Source organism: Pan paniscus, chromosome 7 (genome assembly GCF_029289425.2).
Source record: "Pan paniscus chromosome 7, NHGRI_mPanPan1-v2.0_pri, whole genome shotgun sequence".
Classification (NCBI taxonomy): Eukaryota; Metazoa; Chordata; class Mammalia; order Primates; family Hominidae; genus Pan; species Pan paniscus.
The window spans coordinates 130,224,822-130,240,088 of NC_073256.2; the positions used below are offsets into that span (position 1 = coordinate 130,224,822).

The 15,267-nt window shown below is 32.2% G+C and overlaps 1 protein-coding gene across 2 annotated transcripts in view; it reads right to left on the minus strand.

Moving 5' to 3' along the window:
* The window catches only part of CSMD3 (CUB and Sushi multiple domains 3), a 1,211,357-nt gene that overhangs the window by 632,207 nt on the left and 563,883 nt on the right, over window positions 1–15,267 (minus strand). For both annotated transcript variants that reach the window (XM_003823338.5, XM_034966508.3), the window contains one exon: window positions 4,772–4,893. In XM_003823338.5, the coding sequence (XP_003823386.3) occupies window positions 4,772–4,893 (122 nt within the window). The remainder of the gene's footprint in view (window positions 1–4,771; window positions 4,894–15,267) is intronic.

Genomic DNA, 15,267 nt, shown 5'->3' on the forward strand with positions numbered 1-15,267 from the left:
TGAAACAGATTTTGAAAACAAAATTTGTGGGGAGAGGGCAAGGGGTTGCTGCACTTGATGGCTAACATATCCAAGACTACAAGGACAATGGAGGGAGATGGCAATTGATGACTGCATTGAAGCCAGAAAGAGAAATTACAGCTCACATCATGGTCAGAGAACAAGAGACCTTCTATGGTGAACCCGTAGCACTGGGCAGGTATGGCTAAAACATACCCCAAATTTAATTATGCAAGTTACCTAATTAGAATGTAATCTGAACTTACAGACTCACAAAGTTTCTTATGTGGAAGCTAGGGAATTCACTGAGAAGGAATGGGATCATGAAATTTAAAATGGAGACATTTGGATGCTCTGTGATAAAGTACAGAATCTTAAAACCCGAGTTTTCAGAGTCATTTCTGCCAATTTCTGCCATTCCATTTTTCCTTTCCCTGAAGTCCTAGCAAAAACTTCACCTGAGGCAATTACCTTGCAATGAGGCATTTATTCTCTTCAATATCCACCACCATCACCTTTCATTCTCCACACAGAGCAATCCAATAGAAATCTCAGTGGTGATGGAAATGGTCAATATGGTAGCCACTAGCAATATCTGGCTATTGAGCACTAAAAATAAGGCTAGTTTGAACTGTGATGTGATAAACTTGCTAGATACATTCTAGATTTCAAAGATTAAGAATAAAAAAAGAGATGGTAAATTCTTGCATTAATTTTATGCCAAATGCATGTTGAAATCATAATATCTGTGGTTAAATAAAATATAAAATTAAAATTAATTTCATCTCTTAAAAAATTTGGCTACTGGAAAATTTAAAATTAAAGATGCAGCTCACATTCCATTTCTATCGGCTAGACCAATATCCTTCAAACTCTTGCTCACATAAATAAAAAGATTTTGGAAACTGTACTTTCTCCTACAATTTTACATTGACATCTATTATTTAAAATTCTTATTGTGAATAGCTGCAAAGGATGCAATTTCTACTCCAATTTTACAAGTATTTTAAATATAGTTTTCTCAAAATCTTGCATCATTAGTTAACTCAATTTATGGAAAGTGTGCATGAAATTTTATAAATGGAAAAACTGTAAAATCAATCAGACAAATCAGAAACTCTTTCTGTCTAAAAAAGTCAGACTTTGTGTTTTAATTAAAATTGGCCTATAATATCCTAAGTATCATGAGTTCTATATAAGGATAAATAGAGATACAAATAGAGGGATGAAAAAATAGATGGATGGATGAATGACAATTAGATGATAGATGACAGATAGATAGATATATAACATACATACCTGTATACACAAATAAATACATAGAGAAATAGATGATAGATACACAGATGCATAGATGCAGACATGGGCATTTCTATGAGTTTGTTGCTTGGTTAATAGGATATGATTCCCTTCAAATATGTCTTAGTGAAGCTTTTTTTTTTTTCTTTGTCTCAAGATCTGTCCCTGAGGAGCTATGAATCTGGAATTTCCTATTCTAATTCTCCAGGGTTTTATTTACACTCAAGCAATGTAACATATTTTTATTCCAGTTGGAGAAGTAATATATGATTATCTTTTGAAACTTGGAAAAACAAGTATAAGAGGGAAATTAATAAAGAAGAACAAACAGATTCAGGTATGTCTTCAGTCTTCATTTCACACATGGAGCTAATGTTGAATGTGTACCTTAATGCAAGAAGAACAATTAATTCAAAGACTAGGTATGTTTAAAGTGCTAGTCTAATATTTTAACTTGCTGTTATAAAGAAACCCTCAATTATTTTCATTACTCAAATGCCATAATTAAAGGAAACATTCCCTTACAGAAGCTTGTGGAAGGGGCATAAATGAACATCAAAAATGTATATTAGTTTAGATTATAATGCTCAGTTATTACATTTTATTTTCTGTGAACTTAATTGCAATGTCTGTAAACTGATTAGTAATAATAACTTAATGTTTAATGTTTTAGAATAAGACAGTCACCTATAAATTATTCAACCATATAATGAAATATAGAAGAAAATTATATGTAATGATAATTTTGCATTAATACATGTTAAGTCCAGTAAATAACAGGAGGGAAGTATGTTTCTGAGGAGATGGCAGCATTTGGCAATAAAAATAGGTGTCACTTAAGGTGAACTTACTTTATATCAGGAGTTTCACATGTTCTTATCTGTGCAACCTTATGATATGGTATTATGACCTCTACTCTATGAAAAAGAGACTGTGGCTGGGCTCTCATAGTGAGAGTGACAGCCCAGATTGAAACTTGTTTAATTAATTTCATCAAATTTTAAATCTCAGGTTACTTTTTCCATGTACTAAAAGTACCATGTACTTTTTAGTACATTTAGAACACCATAATTGCTCAAATATACAGGAAAACATGAACAATAATTACTGAACAAATTATAAATGTAGAGGTATTAATCACCTTGGTTAATTGGGATGTATGCCAACTAGTATAGCTGTGTGCTTATGATTTATACCAACAATTTCCTTCTGAAAAGGGTTCCAAGGAGTAATCTAAGAAAGCAAATACTTCTAACAGTGTTTTTAAAACTATGTGCTATAAACTGTTAGGGCATCATGAAATTAATTTAGTGGGGCATAATCAATGTTTTAATAATAAACAGATTACAGTCGACTAGAATGGAAAATACAGGAGTGCATTCATGTAAGGGAAAATGTTTCATATGTGTGAAACTGTGGTGTGTGTGTGTGTGTGTGTGTCTGTGTGTTTGAACTAGGTCACAAGGTAAAATATAATCCTTATTGTGGCTCATGATGAATAATTCTTGTAAACAAATTTCTGTAAGACATCTTAAAAAAGAGCTAACCTAACAGATCAAAATTAAGTGTCTACATTTATTAATAAAAAATAGCAAAGAACTGAAAGTAATTATGTCCTCCTAAGAAAATAATTTGCATTTTTTGGAGAAAAGGGAGAAATAAATTTGAGTAGATTAGGTAATATAAACAAGTAGAAATGTGACAACCTCTGAAACTTTAGGTAATTCTGTAATAATAATGATTTAAAGTTAGCAAAGCAAACATCTTATAGAACATGAGATAATACCACATGTTGATGACAATTACATGTAATTGCGAAGACAAAACAATATCTCCATCTCAATGCAAGATTAATTAAATGTGTTTATTCCATACTTTATAATGAATTTGCTTCATGTCTATCTTGGAAAAAGATATTTATACCTTACTGTGAGATAAGTCTTTGTACCTACACATATCTCATAAAGTACACACCTCTGACCTTTGCTAACTATGTGATCTTTGACAAGTTATTTATAGGCTTGCTTAAATGCAGACAATAAAAGTATCTCCCTCATGAGAGACTTAAAAGGATTAAATAATTCATAAAAAGTGCTAGAAAAAAACTACTGAGAATAGTGTATGGCATGCTGCTAAGTGTTGAACAAATGTCAGTTTTCCAAGCACTTCATGTTTTTTTTTTTTCCTCAACAACCAATAATTTGCACAGAGAAATAAACCAATAAATATTTGTTGCATTGAATTGAACTGATGACACAGGTTGGGTGGATAACATGATTTCCTTCATGCAACAGAGGAGTTTGATTTAGAAATTTACCCAAGTTTATAGAGATAATTTGGGGCAGAGTAGGTTTCTGATCTAGTTCTTCTGATTTATAAATCAGGGCTCTTCTACGAGACAAATCTAATAGTCCCTTGGTTGAGTTTTAAACCAACTCTGCTGATCTTAGAATTAGGTTTCAAGAACTTGACAAGTGATCACAAAAATTCCCAGGAGGCAATATATACTTTAATAACAATGAATTAATAATGTATTTCAAGGTCTTATTAGCTTTACTAACAACTGTGTTTGCATTAGCTTACTTATTTCTTATGATACTATAAAATACATGTCTTTATCATTCACATTTCATAACGAAACAACATCAGAGAGGTTAAATAAAGTTATCTGAAAATTATACATCAGTATATGAAACACAATCTGAACCAATTTCATGAGCTCGACCACCAAACTTTTCAAAATCTAGCCCAAAGAAGTTATCACATAATTTGAAAATTTGAGAGAAATGATGATTTTTCCTATTTAGGTCCTCTCTATTGCTATAAAATCACATCTTACAAACAGAAGCAGGATCGCAAGAGCAGGAAAGAAAAACCAGCAAAATTTTCAGCTGCATTTACATTCATTGTGTTATAATTTTGCTTGAGGTATAGTGGCACATACATATTTAGATGTGTTACTCATATTAGAATCAAATAGAAAGGCAATTCAACTTTTTGAAATATCCATAATATAAATTCTTTATTAGTGCAGAGCACATTAAACCAACTATTTCAAATAAGTAGCTATGTGATATATAGCAATAGAGAAACATTGAAATTAAAGTCAGCTATGTATAAAAACAGGATTGACCTGAATGATGTGTCAAACAGAAAAGACACAAAAACAGCCACTATTCATGATTCCTTTTAAAAAGGATACACTTACAACCTTCAAAAATGTGTCTCAGAAAGCATTCATTTGTAATTTTAACCTTTTGGTTTATATGTTAGTAGCTTGGAGTAGAATTGTATTATTTTTATTTTTCCCAAATTTCTCATATAAATCTGGTTTATAAACTGTTAAGTAGGGAATATTGCCAAAATCCTACTTGAGTTATAAATTTTCCATACTGCATGTTCCGTATTATTTCTTTGCCTTTGTCTTTATGATTATGACTTTTTTTTTTAATCACAGATGGTGTTCTCTTACCTTATTTGTATTCACTGCTGTGATGACCCAGACACATTGTGCATTGCTGTCATACTGGAACGGAAAGTTGGGAGATGTAAAGGTACCACTTGGTCCTTGAAGATTAGAGCCACACGTTTTCACTAAAAGAGAAATTGCATTTTAAAAGATGAACATATGTCACATGTAAAATTACAACAATAAAATATCTTGCAAATAGACTTTACATTCAAAATGACACAATTATAACCACATTGAAATATATATTATGGTATTCTAATGTCACTTATCAAAATACAGTGTTTTTAACACCCTGGGATTCACAAGCTCGATATTTTCAACATTAATGGAAAACTAGTTATGAATAGAAATTTGAGGGCATGATAAATTGTTCTCTGACTTTAAATAGGTGTGTTTAATTAGAGAAAGGTATATGTACCCAATATTGTGTTAACAAAAATATACAAAGAGAGTGAAACCGAGCCTTGGGTTAATGAAGCAATCTAAGAAGTGTTTTCATTTATGTTTATTAAGTACCCTAGGACTCACAATAGTGCAGTTGAGAACCACCAATAGAAAAACTTCTCTTTCTGTACTTATAACTATGAATTAAAGAATTCAGACTAAAAAAAAAAAGCAGTTACATTTAAGTAACTGTAATGAATTCCCACAAAAGTTGAAAGTTGTAGCATTTTCTCAGTTTTCTAACCCATCTTTCTTCTACTTAATAAATGAGCTAGTGACCATACTGTTTCTGTTTCTTAACTTGCTTCTTGACGACCACAAATTTCTGGATGCCACTGCTTTTGATTTGGATATCTTTGCCCCGTTCTATCAAATCCTGCCCATATTATCATTTTCTAATCTGTCAAAAATAATCTATTGTATATTTGAATGATGAACAGTTAAATGTATATTTTCATATGCACTTAAATCTGTACATAGTTATCATCATCACCACTTTGAAAATCAGTTTATGGACCTCCTAAAAGTTTGCTTGACATGGTCAAAGTCATGCTTCTAGTATACAGTAGTCAGAATTTCAGCCCAGGTCTTCTGATTCAAGTCTTGTTTTTTACATCACTAAAAGTGTGTCTTTCTTGTATGTTACATGTAGATTTCTTTATTAGTTTCTTCTCTTAATAGCATAAATCCATTTCAGACAACTTTCCTGCAACTTGATGGTTATATCTTGCATTGATTTAATAGTTACAGTACTTTTAATTATCTTGTGAGTGTGTGTGTATAATTTCTATATTTTAACCAATACAATCATATTATTTTGTATAGAAAAAATAATAAATTGTATTTTTCTTCCCTTACCATTATTTGCAATTCAATCTTTTTTCCCCATTTACTACTTAACTTCTTGTAAATATTCTATGCTCACTACTCCATTTTTCTCTCCCCTTTCACTCTTCAAAATATTTCAGTCTGATTCTCATTCTCATTTCAGCGTTTAAATTGCTTTTTCAAAGCCAGCAATGAACTCATAATTGCTAAATATAGTATCTCTTCATTTTTCCACATATTTGATATCTCAGCAGTAATGCAAAGTATTGATAATATTGATTAGCTTTGTTTGAAATTCTCTGCCTTCCCTTACATAGTATTAAGCTCTCCTGATTATTAGCATGTGTTTTAAATAGTTCTGCTCTACCATATTATTTGTTCTTGTTTTATTTTTCCCATCTGACCCTTAGGTAGCATAATTCTAAATTGACTTAATCTCCTCTTTTCTATTTGTTCAATGGTTTCTCTGAATAGTTAAACTAATTCACTTCTATGACTGGAAAGGACATTTCTGTGTTGATAGCTCTCAAATCTACATCACCAGCTTTGGCATCTCTCCTGATTTCTAGATTAATTTTCTGTCCGCTGGACATTCCATTAGATGCTTTGAGGAAGCACTTTCAATTAAATATTTCTTGAATAGACTATCCAGATCCTCGCCTTGCATAATATATACTCCTCGAGGTCTATTCTGTTTTCCTCTGTGGAAACATCTCTGTTTTGCTGCATTTCTTCTCTTCCCAGTGTCCAGTGCTTCTTCCTCATTTTTCTTGTACTGATAATAGCTACTTAACCCCTTTTCTAGACTCCAACTTCTCTATTACATCCTCCTCACTGCTACTATATTTATCTTTCTAAAACACAGATTTAAGTACATTACCTAACTGCATGAAAGTTTTGTATCTATTTCTGATGGAATAAAGTACAAATTCCTAATAGGAAGTATAAAATTATTCCTGTGAGGACCTAAATTTATTTTCTAGTACAATGACCTACCATTTTACATAGTCATACACTTTACTTGTGCCGGAACAGACATCTTGCTCTTCTTTGATTTACCATAGTCTTTATAATTTTCTATATTTTTCATGCTGTTTTCTAGGTCTAGAATATTATTCCTTCTTACATTTACTTGCAGATATTCTATTTACTTAAACAAAGCCAAGGTGATGTGCCACTTCTTTCCATAAGAAGGGTTTCTAATTCTTCCACTAAGGGTTCTGTAATGGATTATACATTTCATAGCACATTATTTGAACAGCACATTTATACAAGTGTTTAGGTGCTACTGGCCTGATAGGGAATGTAGCCTGAAAGAGTCTAAGAACTTTATAGAAATGAGAAATTTATAGCAATCACAAAGCAATTGGTTTGTAGTGGCTATAGCTTTCTGATTGAATATACTCCTTCTCTGAGTGGTACTTAATACTTCGTAATTCTCTGGCATCCTTTGTTTTCTAAACTATATACACACTTAGAATCTTTCGAAGTCAAGGCCTTGTTTGTCATCTTTGTTAACTCATAGAGAAATGGCTTTCATGATGTAGGTATGTTTGCTAAAGAAACAAATATCCAAGTTCTTTCGCACAGCTCTTAAATTAACTATCAAATAGTGCTCTCTTCATGCTGATGAAGAATCTTCATAAATATGTTTCACAGTGAAAAACTGTCTTCTATGAAAATGATTTTCTTTTTCTATAAGAATAAGGCAAAAACATTTATAAAATGGCAAGTAACAATCACCTGTAAATATTTTGGTCTGTTTATCTGCTTCCATCCAAACCTGACAGTAACCACTTAACAAGTTGTATATCTACAGACATTTTTGTTTTGTGGCACTATCAGTTTTTGCATATTTCCTGTTTTCTTAATGTATTTGTGTGTTTTAACAAACATAGCTAATTCTATAATATTAGTCTGAAGATTTTTTTGCATATATCATGACGACTGTTCTAGGTCAGTACATATAGGTTTTTTTCTTTTGCAGATTTAACAGTATGAACAGAAGCTGATAGAACTACTGGACGTTTTTGACAGGCTTCCACTATGAGAATAGCACAGGATAATTAGGAGGTTTCCTTAATCCTGCAGTGGGAAATAAGAAGACATGTAGAACAGACCTGCTATTTGAACAGAGTTGCAGCAGTTCACACATAGCAACACAAATACAATGAAGATCTTGGTACATTTATGTATTATGTTTTATAGTTGAAAAAATAAAAACAAATTCATTATTATGGAAAGCCAAACTGCAAAATCTCAGTGGCTTACAACAATGAGTAATTTTTCTCTTCAATTCCATTGTATTTGTGCTTTATACTTGTGTTATTATTGTAGGATTAATTCTTAGAATAAATATTAATTAGTTACAATATGTGAGCATTTAAAACTTTGATAAATATGCCTAAATTACTCTCCAAAAGTTTGTTCAGTATACTCCCAAAAATAATATTAAAAAGAGAACAGTTCCCCAGGCTGTCGCCAAAATAATAGTATCAATCATTATGCTTTTGTCATTCTGTCAGGAATGTCACTGTTTTAATTTCCAATTCTTTCTCTACATTTTTAGTATGCTTTAACAGAAGTCTTTATTGTTGTCTCTATTTTTTGCTCTGACTTTTCTCTTTGTACACTTTTCCTCATTTCAATTTTTTCTTGCTGATGTATAGAAACTTCCTATGTGTTACTAATATTAACCCTTTTATATGTGCTACAAATACTTTCTTACAGACTTTTGTTGTTTTTGATTTTGCTTTGAATTAACTTTTCTCTGTAAACATAAAAATATGTGTAAATCTGTCAGTGTCTTCTTTTAGATCTTGTATTTTATATCTCACTCAAGAAAGATTTTCTTCAAATCTAAGATTGAAATACAACCTTTATTTCTCATTCTTTAATAGTTTTATTATGTTATAATTAAACTTCATCTACAAATTGGTTTCATATGGGGCAAGGTAAAGGAGCATTTATAGTAAATTCTATATTATTCGTCATGAACTGAAAATACCATTTATATTATATTTATATAACCATACATAAATGTATAAGAAACCCATATATGTATCTGAGCCTTTTTCTTAATATTGACCTACTGATCTATGATTATTCTTCTGCCAGTACCATACTGTTTTAATCATTTTTTACATAGATGACACACATCTCCCCATTCTTATTCAATTTCATAATTTTCTTTATTAGCCATTATTATTTATATTTCCACAAACTTTAGTTGTGTCCATTTGTCAAAGTAAAGGAGATTGGTGTCTGTATTCAATTATATTGAGTTCAAACATTATTTTGATACAAATTTGCCTCTTCAATGGAGCCTTTAGTAACACAAAGGAAATAAATAAATGTGATTACAGTAAAGTAGTACATTTGAGAAATTCAGCTGAAATTTCTTAGTATATAAGAATTCCATGCTTACATTCTCAGAAAAATAGAAATAGTAGAAAAAGAAAAAAAACCTTGTAAATAAACCAATGAATGTATGAAATCAAAGCAAGTATTGGGTTATAAATTAAATATGACAACTTTGGTCATTAAAGATTAGAACAAAATGTGGATCCCCACACTAGCGATACCATTCAATATTGTCTTAGAGGTTCCAGGCAAGGCAAAAAAATAAAAAAAATTTGAAGAGTTACATAATTTGAATAAGAAACACGTCATTATTTACATGCAATATAATTTTTCTGTCTTACATTCAAGAGATATAATAATTTATCTAACACAATATGCTGTATTATTTTCAAGATTCCTATATTTTGGTTTTAAAATATATAATTCATATAAAAATGTATAGGTTTCTTTCTTTTTTTGTTTTTGTTTTGTCGTTCTTGTTGTTGTTTTAGACGGAGTCTCACTCTGTTACCCAGGCTGGAGTGCAGTGGCATGATCTCGGCTCATTGCAACCTCCACCTCCTAGGTTCAAGCGATTCTCCTGCCTCAGTCTTCCAAGTATCTGGAATTACAGGTGCCCGCCACCATGCCCGGTTCATTTTTTTGTACTTTTAGTAGAGACGAGGTTTCACCATGTTGGCCAGGATGGTCTTGAACTCCTGACCTCAAGTGATCAGCCCGCCTCAGCCTCCCGAAATGCTGGGATTACAGGCATGAGCCACCGTGCCCGGCTGTATAGGTTTCTTTTATAACAAAAATAGTTAGCAATTCAAATGGAAAGGTCCAATTTATACAAGCAGCAGGAATTATATATAATTTTTAAAAATATATTTAGCAAAAGACATATAAGACAGAAGTCTTATAAAGGTAACTACTAAAAAAACAATGAAGGGGCATTAAATAAAACTCGCAGAAATGGAAAGATAGGGCATGTTCTGAATGGGACAGCTTATTATCATAAAAATGCTAACATCCTGATTTGAGCAGTTTATAATGAACTAATAGGTTAGCTAATATTTATACATTTCCTATATTTATGATTATCTTAACTTTTAGTGCTTTAGACAGAGTTGATATTTTATAAAATATTTTGCTTATTTCATTCACATGCCACCTGTGTTTTTATAAAGGAAGATTAAAAAGGGCTACCCTATACATTTTACAGTCCTGTTTGTGGAATAAAATGAACCAATACCTGCAGAGACCTTGCAAAATACTGCTAACATCGATAGAAGTACAGAAGCAGAAGCCAAAAGATTTATTCCTAGCTTGTCTACCAATGTACTCCTATTTTTTCCTCATGTAAAACACATACAGTTAACCACGCTTTGGAAAATGCCTAGGAATAAGGTTAAGTACAGTGAAATATGTTTAGCTTTAACTGTAACCTTCAGGCATTTAGATTTGTGCCAGATACAATGTTTCAACTACACAAGTAAGACAGGCTGACATTTTATTTTTTGGCTGAGTAAGGACATGATTCACAGGTTAAGGATTCTTTTTTGCACAGAATATATCAGCTGAGATCTGTCTATTGTTGTCTCTCGGTCCACTGTGCCCTGAAGTACCTTTTTCACTCTCTCCTGGAATTTTCCTTCTTGAATTTTTCCATCATGATTTTTAAAATAAATTGAAGGACTTTTGTAATCTTACTCCAACAGATTCTTAGAATTTGTAAATTCTGTAAAGCTCTTTCCACTCACTTACTTGTAATTCCTTAAACACAGTGAAAATGTTCACACTTTAAGACCCTAGCACTTTCTATTTTTCTCACCTGGCATAAGTTTCTACTCAAACAGTATTCCATACAAGGCCTATTCTGCTTAATATCTCTAAACTTTAGTTTCTTAAGTATTACCTTTACATACACCACACACGCGCGCGCACACACACACACACACACACACAGAGACCATTGTTTATTGTCTGTTTTCCTCATTAGAATGTCACATTGATGAAAGCAAGAACTTGGTTTTGTTTATCATGGAATCTCCAGCACATAAAATTGTGCCTGCCACATGGAAGACACTCAATGAATGAATGAGTGAGCAAATGATTAAAATACTTAAGAGTCACAACAAAGATTTGGTTTTGTTTATCATTTATGTCTTCCAGTTTTTTTCCCCTTTGGGCTTTGGTAGCAATTCAAGCTTCTACCTTTTGGTGAATGTAGAATGTGGTAATTAATCCACAAAGGATTCATTAACATTGTGTGAACAAGCACGTCTTACTGCCTTCTATTCTAAGGCTATGTATTAGGGTTGTTGAAAGATTTCTGGTAAGGAACATTTTGTTGATGGTATGAGGAGTATGATAGCATATGTCATTAAAGGAGTTATTAGTATGAAGTTTGTGGTTCATTTTTCATCTTTAGGATGAAGTTTGTAGTTCTTGTATCTTCAAATCTTCAACTATCCCTGCATCTTCATGTTTCCACTTGAGCAAATTCAAATCACCTAGATCTCAGTTTTTTTTAACTTGTAAACTTAGATAGTTGTACTATGTCACCCATAAGCTCTGATAAGCCTAATATGATAATATGATTATATCATGCAGCTATCTGTGTGCTCTGAATGGCTTTCCCAAGAGATGCAATGAAGTTGATAGAGCCTGAAAGTTATATTCTTGCCCATTGAGGCCTTTGCTATATCAGAGTAATGTTATTATTATTATTTAAACTGTTTTCTGACATATGTGACATGGAAAATAATGAATCCGCTAGAAGAATCAAGTTTAATTCAAATATATTTGCAGCATTTCCCTTTCTGTGGTTGTTCACCTGAGAGTTAGTTAAGTATTGTAGTCTTGCCCCTAGTAGAAGTAATTACATTTCTATCTATCTTTACAGCGGCTTCTTTGTTTATTAGCCAGGCATAAGGATAAATAATCATAGTGTCAGAGACTAACTTGATATTCTCTGAAAGTAACTTGGTATTGACAACAGCATAAACTATAATTCTTCTGCTGCACATGATGTGATAGACAAAACAGGCCATATTATTTTTTACTTAATAGTTTCTATCGCTTCTAGAAATTCTAACTTGTACTTGGGAAAATTAGATATTCTAATAAGATGTAACTATGTAACAATGAGTGAGTATGTACAGCTCAAATCTTGTGAAGTGCAAGTCAGGATAGCCCAGACGAAGAGAGATGTACCAACAAAGGACTTACTTATTTAAATGTTTCTCATTGGGCTGTATTAGGCAAGACAATAAATATTCTTGGGAGCAAATATGAAATCACTGGAAATGGATAAATGTTGGTACCTAAAGATGGACAACTTTCAGCAGACAATGAGATTTGGATGTAGAGAGAAATGGTGTGACTATATCTCAGCAAGAAAAGGGAACTATCCCTGACTTCACAGAGGTAGGCCAAGGCAAGTGCTACCCACATGTTTCAGGTACCTTTCTAATCTTTCTTTGCTCAACCATCATCATTGGTATTTGAATTTTATTCTTACCATCCATTCTTCGCAACAAGGCTGATAGTTTGAGTTTCTATCATGGCATATCATTCCCCTCAAATAGCCAAAACAATCTTGAGAAAGAACAGAGTTGGGGGCATCACACTCCCTGATTTCAAACTTCGTTCATGCGTTGCTTAATGATGGAGATACATTCTGAGAAACGTGTTGTGAGGCAATTTTGTCATTATTAAACATCATAGAGTGTGCTTACTACACAAATCTAGATTGTGTAGCCTATTACAAATCTAGATTGTGTAGCCTATTACAAATCTAGATTGTGTAGCCTACTACACTATGGTATAGCCTATTGCTTCTAATCTACATACCTTTTCAGCATGTTACTCTACTGGATACACTGTATACAATAAAATGCAGACAATTAGAACACAATGATACTTGCATATCTGAACATATCTAAACAAAGAAAAGGTAAAAATATCATACAAAAAAATTAAAAATGGTACACCTGTATAGGGGCACTTATCATGAATAGAGTTTGCAGGATTGGAAGTTGCTCAAGGTAAGTCAGAGAGTGAGGAGTGAATGTGAAGGCCCAAGGTGTTACCATACACTAATGCAGACTTCATAGATATAACTATAAATTGTTTTTTTAAAAACTGTTGCTTAAATAGTGAATTAACCTTAGCTTACTGTAACTTTTTTACTTTATAAACTCCACAATTTTTTAAACTTTTGACTCTTGTAACAACACTTAGCTTAAAATGCAAACACGTTGCACAGCCATACATCATTATTTTATTTCTTCATATGCTTATTCTATATGCTTTTTTCTATTTTTACTTTTATTTTTTACTCTTTATAATTTATTTGAAACTAAGACACAAACACACACATTAGCCTAGGTCTACACAGGGTCAGGATCATCAGTAGCACTGTCTTTTTTCTCCACATCTTGTCCCATGGACAGATCTTCAGGGGTAATAATACACATGGAGCTGTCATTTTCTAGATGACAGTGCCTTCTCCTAGAATACCTCTTGAAAGACCTGTCTAAGGCTGTTTTACTGCTAAAAGAGTACACTTTTTTTTAAGCAGAAAGAGTACACTCCAAAATGATGATAAAAAGTATGGTGTAGTAAATACTTAAACCACTAACATAGTTGTTTATTATCATAATAAAATATTGTGTAGTGTACATAATTGTATGTGCCATACTGTTATATGAGTGGTGCAGCAATTGGTTTGTTTACACCAGTATCACCAAAAACACATGAGTAACATGTTGTATTATGATGTGACAATGGCTACAATGTCACTAGGTGATATAAATTTTTCAGCTTCATTATAATTTTATGGGACCAAGATTGTATATGTTACACATGACTGTATATGCAAAGCTACAGTAATCATAACAGTATGGTACTGGCATAAAAACAGACAGATAGATAATGAAACAGAATAGAAAGTCCAGCAGTAAACCCACAAATATATATAGTCAACTAACCTGTGACAGGGTCACCAAAAATACAAAATGGGGGAAAGAATAGTCTCTTCAACAAGTGGTGTTAAGAAAATTGAATATCCACTTGCAAAATAATGCAATTGGGCCCTTGTCTTATACAAAAATTAGCTTGAAATGGATTAAAGACTTAAATGTAGGATATGAATCCATAAAGGTCCTAGAAGAAAACAGGAAAAAAAATCTCCTTGACATTCATCTTGGCAATGATTTTTTTGAATATGACACCAAAAGCATAGGCAACAAAAGGAAAAATAAACAAGTGAGTCTATTATCATGATATTGATAGGAGGAGAGAGTGGGGATTTTGGTGGATTCATTTTAATTATTTATTTTCTCTCATGGAGGAAAAAATCTGGCTCCTGGGACTGAGTGAACACCAGAAGAGGAAAATGACAGAGCAGTGACAGTGTGCTTAGCTATTAAATTTTAAAATGTGAATTTATTTGGTATTCCAACCTACTGACATAAGCACATTATCTGTGTTTATGAGAAAAATTCTGTTGGTTGAATGAGAGGATTAGACATATTATAATTGTGTAAACTTCAATAAGCATCTAGCACTGAAAACTCTATATCTATGTCATAAACTGAGAGTAAGCAGTTATATCACAGGAATATATGACCCCAAAATAAAATTAATGTTTTTCTTATTTATTGATCAAATATTATTTCTGGGTATGAAAACAAATACAATCTCATAGTTAAAACTTTGTTTGCAGTGTGGTGTTTCCTCAAGGATCTAGAATGAAATACCATTTGACCCAGCCATCCCATTACTGGGTATATACCCAAAGGATTATAAATCATTCTACTATAAAGACACATGCACAGGTGTGTTTACTGCAGCACTATTTGCAATAGCAAAGA